Source organism: Pipistrellus hanaki (assembly GCF_964339955.1).
Source record: "Pipistrellus hanaki genome assembly, chromosome: 10".
In the NCBI taxonomy this organism is placed as follows: domain Eukaryota; kingdom Metazoa; phylum Chordata; class Mammalia; order Chiroptera; family Vespertilionidae; genus Pipistrellus; species Pipistrellus hanaki.
Window position 1 is genome coordinate 41,042,030 of NC_140512.1, and position 23,681 is coordinate 41,065,710.

The following is a 23,681-nucleotide window of genomic DNA, read 5'->3' on the forward strand; positions in this document are numbered from 1 at the left end:
ACTGCCCTTCCTTGCAGGCTTGATCCCACCCAACTGCCCTCCCCTGCTGGCCTGATTGCCCACAATGACCCTCCCTTGCTGGCGGCCATCTTGTGGTGGCCATCTTGAGTCCACATGGGGGCAGCCATCTTTGATCACATGGGGTGGCCATCTTGCGTGTTGGAGTAACAGTCAATTTGCATATTACTCTTTTATTAGATAGGAGGATGTAACCCAGATGTCATTGGGAGCCATCTTTTCTTAAGGAGACTTATATACCTGACCCATGCAAGGATTTCAGGAAACAGCATCGAATCCTCTTGATAGCCTCCCATGTCTCCATGTCTGTATACATATGAGTTGAACCTGTCCATCTTCATGCTAGCCCATATGGAGATGGCTGGGCTCCTTGTGATTTCATGTATTTTACTAAGTTCTGTTGACACAGGATTTAAGAGTTGGGATCATGCCTTCCCCTCAGAGTCTTCCACATCTTTCTGGCTCTACTCTCTCAAGGTCTGTACCTATGACTTGTAGTTATTCCTATGCTGACCATTAGCCACCTCCCTTTCCACAAGAAGCCTTCTAGGTCCACTATCTGATATTCTATTGGGTCGGCAGCTAAGTAATTGCGGATTTTTTAAAGAAAATCAAAGACAATTTTTTCATGGAACTAAATAACTTTATTCTGTAATGTATTGCCCATTTTGATCAATGACCTTTTGCCATCTTTCAGGCAGCATCATAATCCCACGTTCAAAAAACTTCTGGTTTTTATTAGCAAAAAACTGAATCAGGTACGATTTGACATCATCATCATTATTGAAATTTTTACCATTCAAGGAGTTTTGTAAAGATCGAAACAAAAAGTAATCAGATGGTGCAAGGTCAGGACTATATGGTGGATGTGGCAAAACATCCCAACCAAGCTCCATTAATTTTTGCCGAGTGACCAAAGATGTGTGTGGCCTTGCATTGTCATGATGGAATACAACACCTTTTCGATTTGTCAATTCGGGCCGCTTTTCTTCAACTGCATTGTTTAATTTCGTTAGTTGTTCAATGTAGACATCAGACTTGATCGTTCGGTTGGGTGGTAAGAGTTCAAAGTAGATAATTCCTTTGTAATCCCACCAAACTGATAACAAAACCTTCTTTTGATGAATATCAGCTTTTGATGTTGTTTGAGTTGGTTCACCTGGCCTGCTCCACGATCTTTTCCGCTTGATATTGTTGTAAACAACCCATTTTTCATCGCCAGTTATCAGTCGTTTTAAAAATGGATCATTTTCATTACGTTTCTTTAGCAAATCGCAGCTGCTAATGCGTTGCGTTAACTGTGATTCTTTAATTTCGTGAGGAACCCATGTATCGAGTTTTAAAACACAGCCAAGTTGTTTTAAGTGATTTTCAATGCATGTATGTGATACATGAAGCTTCTCTGCAATCTCACGTGTTGTACTGTGACAGTCCAAATTGATTATTGCTTTGATTAGGGCGTCATCAACTTCAACTGGACGACCAGAGCGTTTTTTCATCTTTGAGTGAAAAATCACCAGAACGAAATTTGGCAAACCAATTTTGACACTGCCGTTCTTTTAAGGCTTCGTCACCATAAACAGCACATAACTTTTTATGAGCTTGCGATGCGTTTTTCCCTTTGAGGAAATAAAAAAGCAAAATATGACGAAAATGTTCCTTTTGATTTTCCATTTTTTAACGAACGCCAAACGAAAACTACAAAACAGATCAAAAAACTTTTTTTACTGATTAACAGCTGAATAGCCAACTATCAAATAACAAAATGTGTTTTACATTTGTACTACGTCTGCAAACCTAAAAATTCAACTGAAGCCATATATGTGTGAAACCCGCAATTACTTAGCTGCCGACCCAATAGGAATAAAGATTTCTCTGTTCTTATGGTACCTTGCCTATCCATAATGTACCGTCTCTTTGTTTTCTAAGTACCTAAGAAGCTCAGAGTCCTAAAAATGGTGGCTCTTTTCCCTCCTCATTCTATGTTGTAGGCCTGGCTCCTTAACTACTCTAGTCCTTCCCTTTCTTAACAAGAACAGCCTTATATCTTGTCGCATTTACTTCATGTGAAAGTTTCCTTCTACTTACCTTCAGTTTCACTCTTATAGCCCTTTGCCATTCCAATTGCCCTGGCCCTCAGTAGCCTCTGGACCCTTGCAAATCCTCCTGAAAATCTTTCACTGCTTCTCTAGTGCCTTCAAGTGATGATAGTAGCAATAGCCAGAGCTAATATCTCTTGAGTATGTACCATGTTCTAGGCAGTTTATATCCATTTATAGCCATTTATATCCATAATCTCTCTTAATCACCATATAATCCAAGGATGTGCATGATATTATTATTCCTTTTTTTAAATTAGATGAGGGAATTGGAACATGCTTAAATTGATACAGTTGGTCTCTGAATGCTCACAGTCTGGCTCCAGAGCTAGTTGTCACTATCCTACCTCTCTGTGTTGTTAAGGGTATTTGTTGAAAAGGGGAGAGGAGGGAGGGAGAGAGAGAAGAAAGGAGAGGGAGGATGAGCAAATAGACAAAATAAAAACTGAGCAAGAAAATCCTTTCTCCTCTTAACACAGGCATCTTCTGTCTGTGCAGTAGCTTGTTCAAAGAATCGCAGCCCACATTGGAAGGCAAAAGTGGCCTCACCTTTTATTGACTGTTCACGTAGTCAAGTCCTCATTTTTACATTCTAGCTTTGTATGGCTATGTTAAAATAGGAAAGAATACTTCCCAGATCTGTGGTTCCTTTGGGGAGATGGAGTGCATTTTTAATAAACATGCTTCAGAGCATACTCAAAATATGCATGCTGATGAATTTTAGAGAAAATTACACAGAATAAACAGCTTCCTAATAATGTTTGCATTTGCCAGTGGTTTGCATTTGTCAATGTGCATTCATATTCAGTGAACACGTTTAATTTCATCAACATTCTTCTTATGGTAGATTTGTATTTCTCGGGGAAGCTATCACACTGAAGCCATCAGTTGGAATATTTATTACCATGAACCCAGGATATGCTGGTCGAGCTGAATTACCGGAAAATCTCAAAGCTCTTTTCAGGCAAGTGTTACACTTCGCAGTTGAGCATCTGGAGCGCTCATGCCACCTAACGTTGCTGGTTTGCACTGTTCAGGGATGTATTTTTACTTGAGACTCTGTGGAAAGGCCCTTGTTCTCTCTCAGGGGTCACTTCCTGGAGAGAACTTTCTCCAGGATACATGAACGCTTTTGAAATATGAAACCAGACTCACAATCATGCCTTGGAAGCCACGGTACAATTGAACAGTTAATACTAGATTTTGTGTAGTGATGTTTTTATTATAAACATAATTTTCACAAGTGATAGAATATCTTGGAAAATACAGAAAAGAATAAAGAAAAAAATTACAGCTTCACTACCCAGAAATAATGATTGTGATATTTTTTCTACTCTCTTATAATTCATATTTTATGGAGTTAAGATAGTAGGTTAGACATAATTTTTATTTAGTTCTTAATATTTTGACACCAGTAGTTTATCATAGTATTGAATTTGCTTTGGAAAGGCCATTTTGTGCTCCAAAATAGTCTCTTTCCTGGCTTGTTCAGACTTTTCTTAACCATCCCTTACCAGTGTTTCCCAAAGTGTGGTACGTGTACCCCCATCGGTATGGGAAGAGTTTGGTGGGGGTATGCGTTGCACCGTGCTTAGCTGCGCCTAATTCTACGTTCTCATAAGTACGAGGGGTACTCAGCGTTACGAAAATTATAGAAGGGGTACACATATGTCAAAAGTTTGGGAAACACTGCACAGGCCTAGACATACAGGGTTTGTGTTCCCCGCCCCCACCCAGGTTTTTATGATCCTAAAATAATAGGCTATAACCCTCTCTTCACATAAAGAGCTATTCTTACTTCTGATGATCACCCAGAATAGATTAAAACATGTAGGATTACTTGGTGGATGGTGATAGTGCCTTTTGATGACCTCCTTTCCAAAAATACTTATCAATAGATACACCTCTGAGCAGTCACTCAGAGAGCGTGTGCTATTGCCTGTGAACCGATTATGTTTAACTCATATTTTAAACCAACTTCATTCAGGTAAAATTTCATACAGAAAATTTTCCAATTGAAGTGTGTGGTTGGCAAAAACACCACTACAATCAAGAAGTGGAATATTTCCAACCCCCTGAAGTGCTCTTGTCCCTTTGCAGTTAATCCCCACACCACCGATGAGCTTTCTGTGACTTTAGGTTCAGTCTCTTTCCTAGAGTCCATGTAAATGACACCCTACAGCCTGTACTTATTTGTGTTGTATTCTTTCCTTGAGCATCATGGTTCTGAGATTCTTCCAAGTTTGAGTGTACCAGTGGTTTGGTCCTTTCTGTTGCTGATTAGTATTCTCCTGCATGCACGTACTATTGTACAATTTATTTACCCAGCCACCACTTGATTGACATTTGGGTTGTTTTTAGCTTGGGACTATTCTGAATAAAGCTGCTGTGAACTTCCTTGTACAATCTTTGTATGAACATATGTTTTTTTTTTCTGGGCAAAGGTCTGTGCACTGAATTGCTAAGTCACTTGGCAAATGTACGTTTAACTTTATTGGAGTTTGCCGATCTGGTTTCCAAGATGGTTGTAGCATTTTACATTTGTTCTACATTCTTGTCACAACTTGGTATTGTCGGTCTAATAGGTCTGTGGTGGTTTGCCATGGTGGGCTTTGCTTGCATTTCCACGATGGCTGACGATGTACATCTTTTCATGTAACTGGCCATTCCCTCGCCAGTGAAGTGCTGTGTTCTGGGTACTATTTCTTCATTAAATACATTATTGCAGATGTCTTTCTCTCAATTTGTAGCTTGCATTTTCATTTTCTTAGTGGTGTGCGTCAAAGAAAGAAGTTGTAAATTCAATGAAATATTTATCAGGCTGTTTTATAATTTTCCTATCACAGCCGGGAAAGTTTGATTAACCCCAGGTTATAAAAAAATTCAACTATGTGTTCTTCTAGAAGATCGGTTTTATAGTTTTCATACAGGTTTTCTTTTTTTCTGTTAATGTGCTAACGTATATTGATTTTTCAAATGCTAAGCAAGTCAATATTAATTCCTGTGATAAACTTCACTTGGTCAGGAGATATTATTTTTATAGATATTGATGGATTCAATATGCTACTATTTCGTTAAAGATTTAAAAATCCATGCCATGTTGGATATTGGTCTGTAGTGTCTTTTCTTGTAATATCTTCATCTGGTTTTGGACATCAGAGTAATGGTAACCTCCTGCAATGAGTTGGCTAATGTTCCCATCTTCTCTATTTGTTATTAAGAGTTTTTATAGGATTGGTATTATTTACCTCTCAGATATCTAATAGACTTAAAATCAGTGAAACCACCTAGACCTAGATTTTGCTATGTGGGAATCTTTTTAGTGATAAATTCAATTTCTTTAATAGATATGGAATTATTCGAATTTTTTATTTCTTCTTGAATTTATTTCAAGCAAATCAGCAAACACTACACCTGTGCTTCTGCCATTTTCAGACTGCCATCTTTTTCTATGTATCCACTAACTATTATTATTATTATTATTTTTTTTTTTAGTTGAAGTGAAGGGTCTTGTTAGCTGTGATTGACAGAGGTAATTGTGACCTGCTTGCAAATGGTTATGATGTTGGCACAGATTAATCACTCAGTTTCAGCAATTTGTACTTACCACCTTACCACATTTTAAAACTAAATTTCATACTTACTTTTCAGACCCTGTGCCATGGTGGCCCCTGACATTGAGCTGATCTGTGAAATCATGTTAGTCGCTGAAGGTTTCGTGGATGCACGCTCCTTAGCCCGCAAGTTCATTACGTTGTACACGCTCTGCAGGGAGCTCCTCTCCAAGCAGGTGAAGAGCTTGTGTTATTTTTCTGGGTGTTTACATCCCTTTGAAACAGCTTTTGAAACACAGATACTGTGTAATTTACCTTTCAAATTAGTTAGACATTTAGAAGTACGTTTATATTTTCCGTAAAATTTTGAAAATCTGTATTTAACAATTCTTAATTTTTTTTCTTAAATTGAGACATTGTAAGAATCATGTTTAATTTGTAGCTAATAAAGCTTTTGTCGATGAGCTATGTGATTTTCTTTAAACTTTGACCACTGTGATAATTATAAATGGAAGTTGATCATGCCTCCCTTGGTTGGTGAGAATATTAATTGTCCATGGGAGTTGGGTAAAACGGATTTTCTGGAGAACTCAAGAAATGTTCCATTGACATTTTCTCATTTGCTGGAACTCCTTTATTTGAGAGTAGAGCTTGCTTTTTTTTTTTTTTTTTTAACTTTTGCTCTATAATACCTCAGTCTCTGAAATGGGTCAAACTGAAGTATTTTATATTCTCTAGTCATCAACTTCTTGCCATTTCGTTGAAGTTGCTGATATGACACACAGATAACACGTTTCAGCATCGTTATTTTTAAACTCAGCTCTAGGGCCCCCTTTTACTTTGGCCCTTTGACCTTTCATTAATTCCTGGTGACATTATTTTGAAGCTGTTCCAGGATAAAGGTATTGGTGAAATTCAGAATCAGAGAAATTCATGTTGTCATTTTAATAACTGTTAGTTTACATTCTGGGGGTAAATGACATACTGGTTTATAACTGAATTTTATTGAATCCGTTCTGACTATGTTAAGTGCCAACATGAGGGCTGGAGCACTGGAGAGATGAAGAGGTAGAATAATAAGGGCCACCCAAGACCTCGGCTGGGGGAGAGGGACTAGGGCATTGTCTCTACCGGGAAGAAACAAGTTGTCTATACAACTTGGATACGTGCACCTGTGGATGGAGGTGAAAATGGAAATGGGCGAACTCTTGAGTCAGCAGGTCTACTGAGAGAAAAGCAAGGGAGGTGGATGGGGCCTCTGGCAAATACGGCATGAAATGCTGTGGGAAGACAAACTTTGCTGACAGAGGCAGAGAATCAGGTGAAAGAAGCTGATGGGTCATGCTTTTCACAATTTGAAAGAAGAGGGGGAAATAGTATTTCACGTGATCAAAGCATGTACTTACCTGAACCCTTTTAGCTTTCAGCCTTTACTTCTGGAACAAGAGTCTTATCCCCTGGGACATTTTCTGAGAAAATTTTCCTGTGTTTTGATTTTAGGATCATTATGATTGGGGACTTCGTGCTGTTAAATCTGTCTTGGTTGTTGCTGGCTCCCTGAAACGAGGAGATAAAAATAGACCCGAAGATCAGGTAATGCAATACCAACGTGATTCTGTGAAGTGCGTAGCCAAATGGCTTCATACAATGACAGGGTGTACCTGCATGGTGGGTCACGCAGAGCACAACCTTTAAGAACATAGCATGTATTTTTAATGGAGGCTATTTTGAGGACTGGCATTTCTGATGTTATAATAAAGATCATAGGTATCCTTGAGTAAAGGATGGGAGTGTAGGAAAGAAAATGTGATTGTGTAAGTGCTTTTGAAATGTCAACTACAAATAATATTTTGGCAGTCATAATCAAATATTTCAGTAATCTCTGTTTGATTTCCTCTGAGGAACATTTAGAAAATCTGATTAACCCCAGGGTATTAATCCTGAAAAAGTCAGTGAAGACATAATCTAATGGGAGGAGGTATATCCATTTCATAGGATGCAAGATGGACGTGAGGAATGGAGCGGGAAGGTTGATTTCCTGACATCAGGGCAATGCTTTGTTGGTTATTCGGAGCTTCTAGGGCATTGTCTCTCCAGGAAGAAACAATTACAGCCACATATCCATTTTTCTGTATTAAATAAGAAGTGAGAACATGGATATACAGCACTCTGTAAACCTGCAGTAAATGAGAAGTTAAAAAAGTAGATCTATCCTATGAGAGTTTTTTTTTTGTGTTTGTGTGTGTGGTTTTTTTGTTTTGTTTTGTTTTGTTTTTAATGTTTAAGGATATTTATGATGTGATTTTTCTGTGTTCTTTTTTTCAATCTCTCTGTTCTCTCAGTCATAGTTCATGATGGGGTCAGGATTTTCTTGCCTTTATTTGTTTTCTTGTTATGCTACTGTTGTCCAAATGCTTGCCTCTTTCTGTGCAAATCATCCCCATGTTCAAGTTAACTGCTTTGAAAATCGAAATCCCTCTTTGGTTTTCAGCCAATTCACAACAAAAACCCAAACTGAAAACGGCTGAGTTTATTCTTCTGAGGTTCTCTGAGTAATTTGAGGAAAACAATCGGATGGGCCTGATTCACTTATACCTTGGAGTTGGAGAGTTCAGGAGAGAAGGGCCAGGATCAGAGCAGATCACGGGTAGGGGTGGAACAGAGCCTCCTTGATGACTGTTCGGAGTTGTCCATGGTATGGGCAGAGCCTTCTCTGTTCTGACGTGACCTTGCAACAACAATATCGTTGGCTATTTGGGTGTTTGTTAGACATTGTATTGGATTCTTAAATATCTCCTCTCTCTCAGGTCCTCATGAGAGCATTAAGGGACTTTAACATGCCTAAAATAGTGACCGACGACATCCCTGTGTTTCTGGGCCTGGTTGGCGACCTGTTTCCAGCCCTGGACGTGCCCCGGAGGAGGGCGCCGCACCTGGAGCAGATGGCCAGGCAGTCCACCCTGGAGCTCCGCCTACAGCCCGAGGAGAGCTTCATCCTCAAAGTAAGGAGCCTTTGCTTGTCCTGGGGCCCCGGGATGTGCAGTGACAGTCCCGTGGCTAAGTGACACTGAACAAAGACTTCGATTTACATGTTACACTAACCTCAATATGTTCTTAACACACACATTAAGGCATTCTAATATGGCAGTCTTGACTCAAGTGAATATAACTAGTTTGTTGTCCCGGCCTCTAAGAAGGTGAAAGCACAAATATGATCAAGTCTTGTTTTTAAATACAAGCATGCTTTTTATTTGTTGATAAAACTACTTGCTCCTTCTTGGTGTCATGCATTTAAAAAATTAATTTTGCTCTTTTCTCTCCAGTTTAGAGAAAGCTGGGAGTAAAATCATAAGTACATATTTTAATGGGAAGATATTTCTATATGTATGACACCCTCTGACTAATTAAAGGCATGTGCATGTGTGTGCTCAAGTTGGGTATAGTGGGTACATGGATGTTACATTACATAGTCTCTGTGTTAGATATTTTAGGGCAGGGGTGGGGAACATCTGACTTGCAGGCCATATAACGCTCCAGAAATCATTGGGTCTGGCCCTGCCAAAGCATTAGGGGTGAGACTGACCAAATATAGCAGGCTAATTTTCAAGTTAATAATTTTGTGTGGCCTGTGAATGATGTTATAGATATCCACATGGTCATTTATAAGGTTCCACACAGCTGCTTTAAAGGATATCAGTCCAGTGGGGAGGGGAGGAAGATCTGGGGGAGATAATAGATCAACCGAAGGACTTGTGTACATGCATATAAGTACAACCAATGGACATAAAACTCTGGGGAGGGAGGGTATGTATGAGAGGGAGGGAGGGGGGCAAAAAAATCAATAAAATATATTAAAAAAAATAAAAAATAAAATAAATAAAAACAAAAACAAAAAAACAAAACAAAACAAAAAAGGATATCAGTCATTACTCAGAGGCAGATGGCTATTAGCCGGGCACTGTTTTGCTCAGGATCATGAAGTCACTGAGTTTGTAAGCAGCCCATGCCATGTCCCAGTCCCACTGTACTTCCCTCTGCCTTCGTCAGGGACTCACTGAGGAGTGGTGTTGCGATGGAGAAACAATACAATAACTAATAACAATTAATACAAGAATAAACTGTTTTGTATATTCACAGCTATAAACCTACTTTTGCCTCATCCTGTATAATGTCGTCAGTGAGGACTGGCTTTGATCATAAGGAAAGAATTGGGTAAACATGGGTAGTATTTTGTTTGTTTTTAACCACAAACTCCTGAAAGGAAACCAGTGATGGCTGTCTGGTCTGCAGGTGGTCCAGCTGGAGGAGCTGTTGGCCGTGAGGCACTCGGTCTTTGTGGTCGGAAACGCAGGCACGGGGAAGAGTCAGGTAGAGTGAACTGCCTGTTAGCTTTCAACCTTGGGGAGAACACTCTTTTTTTGGGGGTGGGGGAAAGCTCTTTTCAGTTCTACTTAGGGGTTCCCTTCAGTGAAGTCCACCATAATTAGAGCTAACCTGAGGCTCTATTATTGTTCTTTAACCAATGGACACTATTTTCCTCTGTATTGGAGACCGGGAGAGTAACAAATAGAACATCGCATGAGCTGTTTAGCATCTTCTTCTCTCATTTATATGTATGGCATTCTGTTTTATGCATCTTTCAATAGTGGAATTCGGCCTGAATTCTTTTATCCAAAGTTAACACGTTGAGAGACTCGAAAGTAAGAAACCTGCCTCGCAGCGTTTGTCTGGCCCCACCTACATTTATCAAAACTATTTTGTCATCTTTTCCAAGTTAAGATAGTCTCTCCTTAATATCATTAAGAAAACACAAAATTTTTCTTCAATACTCTCTCAGAATACAGAACTTTAGAGGGCCAGGAAAAAGGGAGATAGCAGAAACCACATAAAAATATATTATATTTTATTGATTTTTTTTACAGAGAGGAAGGAAGAGGGATAGAAAGTTAGAAACATTGATGAGAGAGAAACACCGATCAGCTGCCTCCTGCACACCCCCGACAGGGGATGTGCCCACAACCAAGATACATGCCCGTGAAGGGAATCAAACCTGTGACCCTTCAGTCTGCAGGGTCTATCCACTGAGCCAAACCGGTCTCGGCAGCAGAAACCACATTTTTTAGATACCTGTTTGCGCATTATGAGATGCCTATTAGGTGAAAGACCTGTGATTTCCTCTGAGCAGTGATGACATGCCATGGGTATTACTGTGCCCATTTTTAGTTCACTGCCTGATTTTGCTTGGTCTTACTGACAGTCCTGGTAACTTATTTTTTTACTTGGTAGACAGTATATGCAGAAATGCATGCATTTTTAACTTAGGGTGCTTGAGTATAAATATAGTTAGCAGCCAATGACTAAGATAATAGGGTGGGCCTATGAGAGTGAGCATGGGTGTGTAGAGACCTTGCCAGTATTAGGATCTGAACCCAGAGAGGGACCATTGTAAAGGGAGGCCCTGCATAGGGATCTTTCTAGTGAAAAATGTAATAATTGAAGTATTAAAGTTCATATCTGAGAGGCCTGCAATTATTTTATTAGAGTAAGTTTCAGATGCTGACTATGGTTTAAGGAAGGAACAATTAAATGATATGATTTTCAGTAGATTAATGGTTTCTAAAAATGTCAGCTTACTATTCCTAAGACATTCAGTTGCTTTCATCTAGTCTTTACGAATTCTCTTCAGCCTCTACTTAAAGCTGATGTAACTAGAGCACCCAAGCTCAGAGCCAGGTTATTTAACACCTCCTTATTCCGAAGCATTTGGCAGTGGTCTGCCAGTCCTTCAACCCCCTGTGAGAAGATCAGGTTGATAAACATCTAAAAGAAAACCCATGGCTTTTTGGAGAAAGCAGAAAAGGGTAGTTGGAGCAGATATTTGGGTGAAGGAGTCAATGAATTAAAGACATACAGTGAGCACCTGTCCTGCAATTTCTCACCCTCAACGCTTCTTTTCCTCAGGATCTAGATGAGGGTGTCTCAGCAGCAGCACTGCTGGCATTCAGGACCAGCTCACCCTTTGTCATTGGGCCCGTCCTGTGCATTACAGGATGGTTAGCAGCACCCCTGGCCCGTGACCACTACCTGCCCAGCAGGACACCCTCTTCCCTTAAGTCAGGATAATCTGCTGTTGAGAATTACTGCTCTAGATCCTAGATCTCAAAACACACCCAGACCAACATCACCTGGGACCTTCTAAGAAATGCCACTCACCAGTCCCACCCCAGACCTATGGAATCAAACTCTTGATTGGGTCCAGCGGTCTGTGTCCACCCTCTAAGCCAAGCATGTCAAACTCAAAGGCTGACACAGCCAAATAAATGAGGCATATGGCCCACCAGCTGCGAGTTTGACATGCTTGCTCTAAGCGATTCTGATGCAAGCTCAATTTTGAGCGCAATCTAAATAGTACAGGGAGAGTGGATTTTAATAGCATGAACAGGAACAATTGCTTACATGAATAGTCATTTCCTTTGCACGTGTGGTTAAAAACCTCAGATCATAGAGTGACTTTCTCTAGTCTATGTTGTTCAGAGAATCCATGAACTGATCCTAAGGATGGCAGGATTAAATTGTTCAAGATGGTAATGAAATGTGCGCATGTAAACTTTTTCCCTTTTTCAGGCACAGAATATCTAAGAACATATAATGAATATGGAAAATCATAAAAAATCTTTTGCTTTCCATTTGACTTACATGAATATTAATTTTCTTAGCTTTTTTTTTTTTTTTCCTTCTTCCCTTCAGATTTTGAGAACACTGTACCGAACATATGTTAACATGAAACAGAAACCCATTTGGAATGACTTAAACCCTAAAGCTGTGACAACAGATGAACTCTTTGGTTTCATACATCACACTACCCGAGAATGGAAAGATGGCAAGTAGCATTTCCCCTTCTGAAGTGCTAAAAATTTCTCATTTTTATTCAGAAAGCCATTTTTCAGTTCAAGCCAATTTTAGTCATAGTTGTAGATTTACTGCTTATGTGTCTGCATTATCAGAAATACAGCAGCATTTATAGCCTGTAAATTAAAGCTGGATTTGAATAAGGGGTCGGTTTGCATTCCGCAGGTTTGTGCTCCGAGCTGTGTATTTTATCCCACATCAGTTATGTCAGGGCTCATGTTAACCAGGAAAGAAGTCAACAGGAATGCCTCAGGGAATGTCTAAAAAGTACCTGATACAAGACAACAACTGAGTTACAGGCAGGCACTATGTAGGGACGGAAGTCATTGGGATTTATTTCTTGCCTTGAAAGCATTTGCAGGCAAACAGACCCCTTTGTTAAAATCTGTTATTATTACTTCTCCTTTGTTTAAATGCACTATCATTGGCATCCTCCTTGAGTCTTTTCTCCCTTTCACACCCAACCTTCAACTTGACAGCAAATCCTACAGGCATTACCTTTACAATACACATTATATTCCAGTACTTTCTCCTCCTCTGCAGCTACCACATGAGTCCAGCCAGTCTGCCTGCAGTTCATTTTCCACACAGCAGACAGAGGGTGCTCTTCAGGATGTTAGCTCTCTGTTGGCCATTCCCAGTGGGTTCCATCATCCTTAGAATCTATCTTTATCTATGCCCTATACAGTTCTTATGGGATGAGATCCTCCTTCCTTATCTCTGACCTCATTTCCTGGACAGTGCCTTTAACCTACAACATATAAGCCATAAACTTGGGCCTCCTTGCTCTTCTTGGAACATGTCAAGCATCTTCCCATCAAGGGGCCATTACGCTTGAAGTTCCCACCTTCTGCAACACTGCCAGTGTCTTCACAGCCTTCTCTTACGTTATTGAAGTGTCTGGCCAAGTCTTCAGAGAAGACTTTCTTGATGATTCTGTGTATATTTTTTAAATTTTTATTTATTTTTTTAAATATATTTTATTGATTTTTTACAGAGAGGAAGAGAGAGGGATAGAGAGTTAGAAACATCAACAAGAGAGAACCATCAATCAGCTGCCTCTGCACACCCCTCACTGGGGATGTGTCCGCAACCAAGGAACATGCCCTTGACCGGAATTGAACCCAGGACCCTCCAGTTCGCAGGCTGACACTCTATCCACTGAGCCAAACCAGTTTCAGCGTGATTCTGTGTATAGAAGCCTGTCTTGCCATTTTCTCTCCCTTTCTTATATGGAAAATGAAATGGAACTTGCCTTTGGTCTAGAGAGCCTAGGTATGGCTCAAAGCGTATTATACACTGCCCTCCAGAGAGAGGCAACAAATTCACAGCAAATTTATTTACTTAACAAATGAGCTTCCACTAGAAGAAATACAATTTTATTTTAGAAACAAACAGCATTCAACTCCATTATATATGTGTTAAGATTGTTCACTCTTGCCGAAACCGGTTTGACTTAGTGATAGAGCATCGGTCTGCGGACTGAAAGGTTCCGGGTTCAATTCCGGTCAGGGGCATGTACGTTGATTGCGGGCACATCCCCAGTAGGGGGTGTGCAAGAGGCAGATGGTCGATGTTTCTCTCTCATCGACGTTTCTAGCTCTCTAGCTGTCTCCCTTCCTCTCTGTAAAAAAATCAATAAAATATATTAAAAAAAAAAAAGATTGTTCACTCTTAATCTATAGGTCTCTTCTCATCTATTCTGAGAGAACAAGCAAATCTTGCGCAGGATGGACCAAAATGGATAGTCCTGGATGGAGATATTGATCCCATGTGGATTGAATCGCTAAATACTGTCATGGATGATAACAAGGTGGGTAATACCTCAGTGCTAACCCTTAAACATGGCACCTCTATTGAGTTCCGTTCACTTGTGGATTTTAGTATTAGTTTTTAATCATGAGCCTGATGTTCTTCATGTAGTTACTCTTTTGATAAGTGTCACTTCCCTCCTCATCCTCTTATTTCACTGGTAAAGAATTTAAGTGAAATACATTTTTCTTATCTGTATAAACTTAACCATCTTTATAAGGAGATACGTGTTCAAGAATTTAGCTCAAACACATTTTACCATTTTCAAAGAGCCAGGCATAAATTATTACATCTTATCTTTGATTAAGGATGGAATGCGTGGGTTGTTAAGGGACAAGTTGGAAATTAAGTAGTTCCTATGGCTACCGACTGAATATAAATGCATTCCTAAGCATTTGCCACGAGTAATCCAGAATTGGCAGCAAAATTAAAGGGTGATGGCATAGGTCTGTGAGATGCTACTTAAGCAGCACCAGGTCTATCAGGAGAAAAAAAAAATCGGAAATCGTAATTCATAATTACTACAGAATAGAATTAGTCACCCTGCTTAAATTAACAGTAATACTGCTTCCTGAACTAAGACGTTTTCTGTCATTAAATATACGTCTGAGATCTTTCTACTTGCATGAGTTTCTATAGCAAATGGATAATTGTGGTATTTCAGACTCTAAAGATGGTTTATTTTGGCGGTATTCGGGCTTTGTCATGTAATCAACGCTTTGAACAAATGTCTTATATTTAGTAATAATTAACCACAGTTATTTAAAGCTGGCATCAATAAATCCACATTGGTAAGTTTGTTCCTCAAGGATCAGTGAGCTCCCCTCTGGAATGAGCCGAGATCTTTAATTGAGGTCTTTTTTCAGACTGTACGTACTTCTGTCTTTGGAGAGTGAGCTCATGGCCTCTGGCACTTCGGCGGGGGAAGTGCTCTGTGCTGGGATGGGGAATTGGCGGCGTCGCCGTACTCCAGAGTGACAGGGCCTCCTTTGTGCTGTGCTGCTCTGTCCAGGTGCTGACCTTGGCCAGCAATGAGCGCGTAGCCCTCACGCCCTCCATGAGGCTGCTCTTTGAGATCCATCACTTGAGGACAGCAACCCCGGCCACTGTTTCCAGAGCAGGTGTTCTGTATGTGAACCCACAAGATTTGGGCTGGAATCCGTGAGTATTGCTTTTTTTTTTTTTTTTTAAGATTGTGGTAAAACATATATAAAATTTACCATTTTAACCATTTTTAAGTGCACAGTTCAGTGGCATTAAAGGACATCCACTGGTTGTACAACCACCACCACCGACCATCTCCTTGATTTTTTCTGGCTTTTCCAGATCCATTACAGAGGTGGGGAACATTTTTCCTGCCAAAGGCCATCTGGATATTGATAACGTCATTCATGGGCCATACAAAATTATCAACCTAAAAATTAGCCTGCCCTGTTTGGTCAGACATTTAACTAACTCACCCCTAATGCCTTGGCAGGGCCAGACCCAATGATTCCGTGGGCCTCTGGAGGATCAAGCTGTAACCTGGGCATATGCCCCGACCGGGAATGGAAATCAGTGACCTCTTAGTTCCCGGGTCGACACTCAATTGCTGAGCCACATCCGGCCGGGCTGCTTCTGTCCTTCGACTGTTACAAATGATGTTTCTATGAACAGGGCCTACAGATAGCCCTTTGAGGCCCCGCTTTCAATAATCCGTGATTTATACTCACAAGTGGGACAAGGAGATCATGTGGTAGTTCTGTTATTTTTAAAAGCTGCCATTCTCTCTCCACAGTGGCTGTACCATTTTACATTCCCAACAGTACGCAAGGCTCCCCTGTCTGCAGGTCCTCGCCAAAACGTGTCATTTTCTCTTATTTTTTGTGGAAGCCATCCTAATGGGAATGAAGTGCTGTCTCATTTCGGTTTTGATTTTGCATTTTCTTAATGATTACTCACATTGATTATATTTTCATGTGCTTTTTGGCCACCTGGATATTCTATTTGGAGAAATGACTACTTCAGTCCTTTGCCTACTTTCAAATCTAGTTGTGTTTGTTGTTGTAAACATTTCCCTCTTTAACCTTATCTTTTAAAAGACCTAAACATTTGTATGATCATTTGAAGAAGGTATCAGTAATTAAATTTAAAGCTGCATAATTAGACTCATTTAAAGATAACTAAATTAGCACCTGTGTGCCTTTGTTATTTTTAGTTGGACATTATCCTCTTCACACCTCGTACATGTTAAGAAACCAGTATTTGTTGAAAAAGTGATTAAATAACAGGAACTCCTATGGAGCACTTAGATATAGATACATCACTTAGTGAGCATATGTGTGTTTGTGTGTACACAGATGTGCATATACGAGCCGTGGCAATGCTTTGATTTAGAACAAGTTGATTTTGCTACTTTCTTACTCTTCACATGCTCTCGGTTCCCATGATGCATCCTGGTGGTCACCTGTCGCCTCCGTGAGCACTCGCCCTGCGCTGGGCAGTGTCTGAGCCCTGCAAGCGAGCAGGTTTGGGGGCTGGCGTGCTTTCGTGTCTGCTTCTTCTGTGCTCCAACGCCCAGCTCCGTGCCCACAGGCCATCCTGTGTGGGCCACACCAATGGGCTCCTGGCCCGTGGCCTCTGGTTGCTTTGGCCAGTGAGGAGCCTGGCAGGAAATGGGAGGGAGAGGAGAAGAGGTCAGGCTATTTATTCCTCTGGCACCCTCCCCACAGGGTCCCATTGGGATGGCTGTGTCCCTCAATGGCAGGTCACAGCTCTTCGTAGATCTCTCCCTAAGATTCTTTTCTTCCAGGCACTGCTAGTCCTTCACCCTTGTCCTTGCAGGCGTAAGGTCCTATGACCATTCCACAGTTCACTCCCTGGCATGGCTGAAAGGATCCTTTGACTCTGTCGCCCTAATCCTCTCCCTGCATTGGCTGGGCTTGTCACCTTGTACCCCATAGTCCCATCCTTTCGTTTTGGGGCACTGTATACCCATAAACATGAAGATTCAGAAATAATCGACATACACTGCTGATCAGTGGTGTGCTTGAAACTTCTGACATTTGTCCAGGCCACTGAAAATGACAGAACCTAATGCTGGCTGTTAGGGGCCAATTGTAGAGAGCTCTGATGAATTCCTGCTGTGTCTGCTACGACAAATTCCAACCCAGACTATTGACCACATACAACAGGCTAATTAAAAAAAAAATTAAAAATATATATATATATAAAATTGATTTTTTTACAGAGAGAAAAAGAGAGGGATAGAGAGTTAGAAACATCGATGAGAATCATCAATCAGCTGCCTCTTGCACACCCCCCACTGGGGATGTGCCCACAACCAAGATACATGCCCTTGACCGGAATCAAACCTGCGACCTTTCAGTCCGCACGCCAACGCTCTATCCACTGAGCCAAACCAGTTTCAGCAAGGCTAATTTTTAAGTTGAGAATTTTGTATGGCCCAAGAATGATGTTACAAATATCCAGATGGTCCTTGGCAGGAAGAGGGTTCCCCGCCCTTTCCCCATCAATAATAAGCTCTGGACACTCAGAGTCTACTCTGGCAGCTGGTGCGGTAGGATGAGCAGCTGAGGGCAGGTGTGGCCTTCCGGCCTGGTCCCAGTAGCGAGCACCTGTTGTCCATTGTTTCCTTGTCCCGCGGTGCCCACTGTCGCCATCACCCAGATATGCTCCCTCAGGCTACCATCGTGAACCTGGACTTCAACTGAAAACCATTCCTCTTGGACATGAAAGCACTTGACAGTTCGCATTTTATAAATCTAATAAGAGTGTAAAGGTGGTTAAATATTTAATAAAACCCTATTGTGAAACCGTGTGGAAAATCAAAGGGAGCCTTTTATAAGCTAATCATCTTGCCTTCGTTTCTTCTGATACTGAAAATGTGAGCTCAGACTTGCTTATAGTCATAATGGCTGTGGTCTCATGACTTCTCTGCAGGCAGCTGAGTGGACTTATTATCACTGCTTCCCACTGAGTGAGAATTTGTTGAGCAGTTATTTTTCATTTAACATCATACAATTTCTCCCCAGAGACTACTTGTGGATGCTACAGAGCCATGCTTCATTTCGTTCATAAGTATTATTTTATGAAGAAGTTAGAGATACTATGTCAAAATTGATAATGTTGTATAAGTTTCAGATAAAAAAATACATGTACCCAAGAATGAGACACCAATTCAGAGCCAAGTATTGGAAACACATTATCAGCCATTAGTCCAGTGGAAAAAGGGGCACTTTAAAATAGCCTTATATGGAATTTTCAACTTTTTATTTGTAACTGATTGTTTATTACTAAACTAGAGGTTTGGTGTACAAATTCATGCATGAGTGGGGTCCGGCTAGCCCACCCGATAGGGGCCATCGGGGCTGGGCCAGTGGGGAGGAGACATGGGAGGTTGGCTGGCTGGCTCCGCCCCTGATTGGGTGTATGGGGGGCGATCAGGGGCCAGACCAGCCAGGGGAGGGGCCATAGGAGGTTATGGGAGGGGAACTGATTGAGGCCCCTATCAGGCTGGTTGGCTGCAGCAGTACCCATCATAGCGACCGGTCATTTTGTTATTTCATCATTCTGATGACTTGGCTTTTATATATATAGATAATCGATGACAAGATTAATCAAGAAAAATCCTAAACTGTTTTTTCTTTTAAAAAAAAAATATATTTTATTGATTCTCTGCAGAGAGGAAGAGAGAGGGATAGAGAGCTAGAAATATCAATGACAGAGAATCATCGATCAGCTGTCTCTTGCACACTATCCACTGGGGATGTGCCCTCAACCAAGGTACATACCCTTGACTGGAATTGAACCCTGGACCCTTCAGTCTATAGGCCAATGCTCTATCCACTGAGTCAAACTGGTTTCAGCAAGCTGTTTTTCATAAATATAGCCCATCCCTTGTGGAAGTTTCAGTCCTCCCTTAAATATTTTAAAGGATGGTTTTAAAATATTTGCAGCTTCAAAATAGAAAGAGCTCATGACAGACGTGTCCCTGAAGTGCTGCACGGTGCTGTGTAGAGGGGGTGCTTTTGAGCTGAAGTTCTGCTTTCCAAGCCCAGGGTTCGGTGAACGCTTCCCTGTGTTCCTCCTCAGGTACGTGGCCAGTTGGATCGACAGAAGGCAGCATCAATCGGAAAAGGCCAATTTAACGATTCTTTTTGATAAGTACGTGCCTGCGTGCCTGGATAAGCTGAGGACGAGCTTCAAAACCATCACGTCCATCCCCGAGAGCAGCCTGGTGCAGGTGTGTCTTCTGTTATGTGGTGCGCCATCCCAGTCTTGAGGCGGGAGTGGGCCGATCAAGGCCACAGGAGGGTTTGCTCTTTCCAGAAGATGGGGTGATTTCTGGAGCTGAGGTTTCGCCAACCCCTGGTTCTCCAGCCCCCATGTTCCCCAGGGCTTTTTTGCGCGCGCGTGCACACACACACACACACACACACCGTCATACACCTGTCACCTCCTATTATTGTTTGAGTTTGTGGCCTCTTTCATAGGATTGTGAACTAGAGAGCTGAAGCCACCTTTTATTTAGTTTTATATCTCCAGAGATTTACATAGTGACTAGCATATAGCAGATGCTGAATGTCTTTATTGAATCATGCATTCCTCCCAAGTATATTTTATTTGCATAGAATAAGAAGATCCAAGTGGTAACGGCCTTATTTCCTTTTTCTCTGTTCTAAGTAACTGGCCTGGAGAAGGTAGTCAGTATTTTTTTTTTTAATGCAAAATATCCATGTAATTTAAGATGGTCACACCGAGAAAGAGAAAGCTTCTGGCCTCTACCCCATGGGTGTCATCCCCCACCGACCTACCACCCTCTCTTTTCTCCCTCCTCTCCCCTCCTCTTCCCTCCCCAAAACATTCCTAAAGGCAGGTCACTCTAGATGAGAGGCCATTATTCCTGGGGTAATTTTTTTTTAAATACTCATGAGATGTCTGTTAAGAGAGAAGGGCACATATATGACACGTAGTCATGGAAGCAAATAGAAGCAATCCACAGTACACAGAACTGAAGGCTGTGATCTGAGTCTTGGCATGGGGAAGGACCGCCTGCCTTTTATAACTATAAAACTTCACAAAAGATGGATAATTAGAAACCATTTTATTTTTTATTTTTGCCTTATAGGAGCAAAATTGGTGTCAGAATACTTTGTTACCATTAACTTACTATGGTACCAAATTTGTTTGAGAAAATGAGAAAAAGTCACCAGCATAATAAGAAGAGAAAGTCAAGGGTAATTCACACACCAATTCAGTAAAGGCTAGTGTTCAGCAGTAATTACCTGAGGAGTAATTTATTTCTGGAAGCAGGTCTGAATTTATTCATAATGGATTAATTATGCGGGCAGCCTAATTGGACTTCCTCTGGTGTAATACCTGTAGGAAGCCTGGGCCGTGTTCTTTCTCAGGTCGGCGTGTGTGTCTGTGTGATTCTCTGTGGTGTGAACCTGTTCGTTCAAGAGTGGTGTGAAAACAGACCAGTGGGAATGAATGTGCCTCTTGCTCTCACTTCCTCCTCTTGTGGTATGCAGAAATGGCACTTTCTCCTCAGCTCCTTTCCAGCTGTTTGATACAGTAGTCTCTTTTCTGTGGTGAGTTACAAGGACAGGGATCTGAAACAAAAATGGGCATCCAAGCACATAGCACAAAGTGACTGCTTTAAGAAAGGAATGTATTATGTTTTCTGGCACACGAAACTTCTTTGCTTTAAGTTCAGTAAGGGGTATTAACTCCTTCAGATTATGCACTGAAGTATGCGACTTTATTCATTGCTGACACGGAGCTCAAAATATTTTCCAAGTGCTGAGTTTGGGAGAAAATAGAAAAATAATATTAGAGTGTTAACGTTGAGACCTTCCAGTCTTTGTTTCGATTTGAGCAGTTCCTCAGTCCCACATGGCTTCCACTCAGAAAAAGCAAGGCCTCCGCGCTGTATGCTATTTTTCTCGATAACAAATTGGTGAGTTTTCTTCTATGAGAAAAAAGAAGATTTTAAATTGGCAAGCATAACACAATATAAAATGCTGGAAATCAAGAGAGAAGATTGAAAAATATAACAGGCACTGACCTATTAGAATTCAAAGCCTTTTCAGACCATTTCCAGAATCCATGCTCCACAGCACCCTGGCTTTTTGCCACCATTCAGGGATGGAGAGTAGGGGGGTGGGAGCGGGAGGAGGGGTTGGGGGGTGGGGTGGGAAGAAGGCAGGTCTCTCTGGCTGTGTGAGAGCGTGCGTTGCTGTGCACATGGAGGTGGTAGAAACCTGTTGCTGCCTCCAACAGCCAGGGCCAGGGGGTCAAGAGTTTGGAGGGTCTGTGACAATGCTAACTGTGCTATGGAGAACTAGGTCAAACCACAGTGATCACTGGTTATTATTTCCTATGGGAACTGCCTTTGCAGCAGCCACGCCCCCCTCATTGACCTGATACCCTGACCCTGGGCCGTGTTTCACCCCGGCAGAGCTCACTGGGGTTCACCTGGAGGGTGTGGAGAACAGGTTCCTGAACAGCACTTCGTCCAAGGCTAAATTTAGTCTGATGTCCGGCAAAATGCCTCAAGCCGAGGCTGCCAGTGGGCTTTCTAAATTTATGACAACAGGTGGGACGTGGCTGCGAAAGCAGTAGGGGGAAGCGAGGTATCTAGACGTCCAGCAGGATGGAGACAGCTCAGTCAGCCCTCCCACCAGTGACCTTCATTCATTCATTTATTCATTCATTCATTCCTGGTGATGTGGGATGCTGCCTGGGGAGAAAAGATGTCTTAGTTTCTGCTATGAAGATAGGAAGTTAGGGTTGTAGAATACTATGTGTGGTCTGACTCCCTATTTATAGGAAGGAGAGTATATATATATAGTATCCCCATTATTATTATTATTTGCTTATATGTATTTTCATTTGTATTTCCAATTTGATTATTAATTGGATAAGTTAAGACTTTAATTTTTAATAGTTTACTACTTAGAAGATCAGTTTGATTGAAAGTGGCAAATGTTTCCCGCCATCGATGTAGAAACGCGAGGCAGTCATTCTTGTCTCTCAGCGCACAAATCACAGAGTTGGGAACAGTTGTGTACTCTCTTCAGGATACAGTGGGATTTATTAATGTCCGGTGAATGTACTCCGGGAAAATATGCCGCCCTCAATGAATGGCTGTTTCTTGGTCTTTAGACTATTTGTGCTCTTCTGGAATGTTTGCTGACTCCGGAAAATGTACCTTCCGACAGCCCCAAAGAAGTGTACGAGGTCTATTTCGTCTTCGCTTGTGTCTGGGCCTTCGGAGGCACCCTGCTGCAAGACCAGGTGTGTTTACAACTGGTTGGCAGAGCCAGCTTTCCTTGGGAGGGATTGTTATCACGTGTGACCGCTGTGCTTTTGTTATATGACATACGTCTGTCTTACTTGCCCCGCTCTTCCCTAAGTCGGGACGCTGTCCAAACAAACTCATCCAGGCTGATGATTCTGACCTTGGCTGACAAAGCCAGATCCATAGCCTCCCACCAGATTGGCCTTCAGAGCTCAAGGCTATGTGCACCTGCCCCTGGAGCCATGCCACAGCGTGTCCGAGACAGCTCTCCACCTGCCCCACTCCGCCTTGGCTCTTCCTCTTTGTTCTTTCTTCCCCTAAGCGACTCTCAGCGTTCCTCCCAGCCGCTCCAGTTAAAACCCAGGAGACATTACTCTTCCTTACTCGTATGTGTGGGGGTCGCTGGATCCTTTCAGTGTCAGTTACAACATAGCTGTTGAGTCTGTCCCCTCTTCTCCATCCCTGTGGCCTTCCTTCAAGAGCGTAACCTACACTGAGATTGCCCTGGGCTTAGCTTGGACTCTTAACAGGTGCCACTGAATCTCAGCATTAAAAACAGAGGGCACACATCTCCCAGGCTTTCCCAAATGTTTGCAGATGTAAACAGGGAGTTTCAGTTGGAAGGCGTCACGGCCAAGAGTGACCCACATTTCTGTTGGTTTATTCACTGTAGGAAATAACACGCATGGTTGCTATCACCTGTGGCCCAGTTCCGCTTCTCGTCGCTAGCTTACCACAAATCACATCATATCTATAAATAGCTTTGATATTCCCTTGGTCTCCTAGGTCTTATTCTGACCCTTCTCAGAAGCCACATTTCCTTCTGTAATCTCCAAGCACTCTTTAGAGAAGAACAGCCCTTGGCTTTGAGCGAGAGTTTTAAGAATCGGTGTTGTATGATTTCACATGGTTTTTCTCAAAAACACAATTTATAATGGCTGTGGGTTTCTCCTCATGTAGACTTTCTCCCTCTCCCCAGCC

At 41.7% G+C, this 23,681-nt stretch overlaps 1 protein-coding gene across 2 annotated transcripts in view; it reads left to right on the top strand.

Annotated features, from left to right (window-relative positions):
• The window catches only part of DNAH11 (dynein axonemal heavy chain 11), a 197,197-nt gene that overhangs the window by 65,651 nt on the left and 107,865 nt on the right, over positions 1–23,681 (top strand). For both annotated transcript variants that reach the window (XM_084896194.1, XM_084896193.1), the window contains exons 33-42: positions 2,965–3,081; positions 5,769–5,907; positions 7,172–7,264; positions 8,479–8,673; positions 9,962–10,039; positions 12,419–12,551; positions 14,266–14,393; positions 15,405–15,553; positions 19,487–19,637; positions 22,565–22,696. In XM_084896194.1, the coding sequence (XP_084752320.1) occupies positions 2,965–3,081; positions 5,769–5,907; positions 7,172–7,264; positions 8,479–8,673; positions 9,962–10,039; positions 12,419–12,551; positions 14,266–14,393; positions 15,405–15,553; positions 19,487–19,637; positions 22,565–22,696 (1,315 nt within the window). The remainder of the gene's footprint in view (positions 1–2,964; positions 3,082–5,768; positions 5,908–7,171; positions 7,265–8,478; positions 8,674–9,961; positions 10,040–12,418; positions 12,552–14,265; positions 14,394–15,404; positions 15,554–19,486; positions 19,638–22,564; positions 22,697–23,681) is intronic.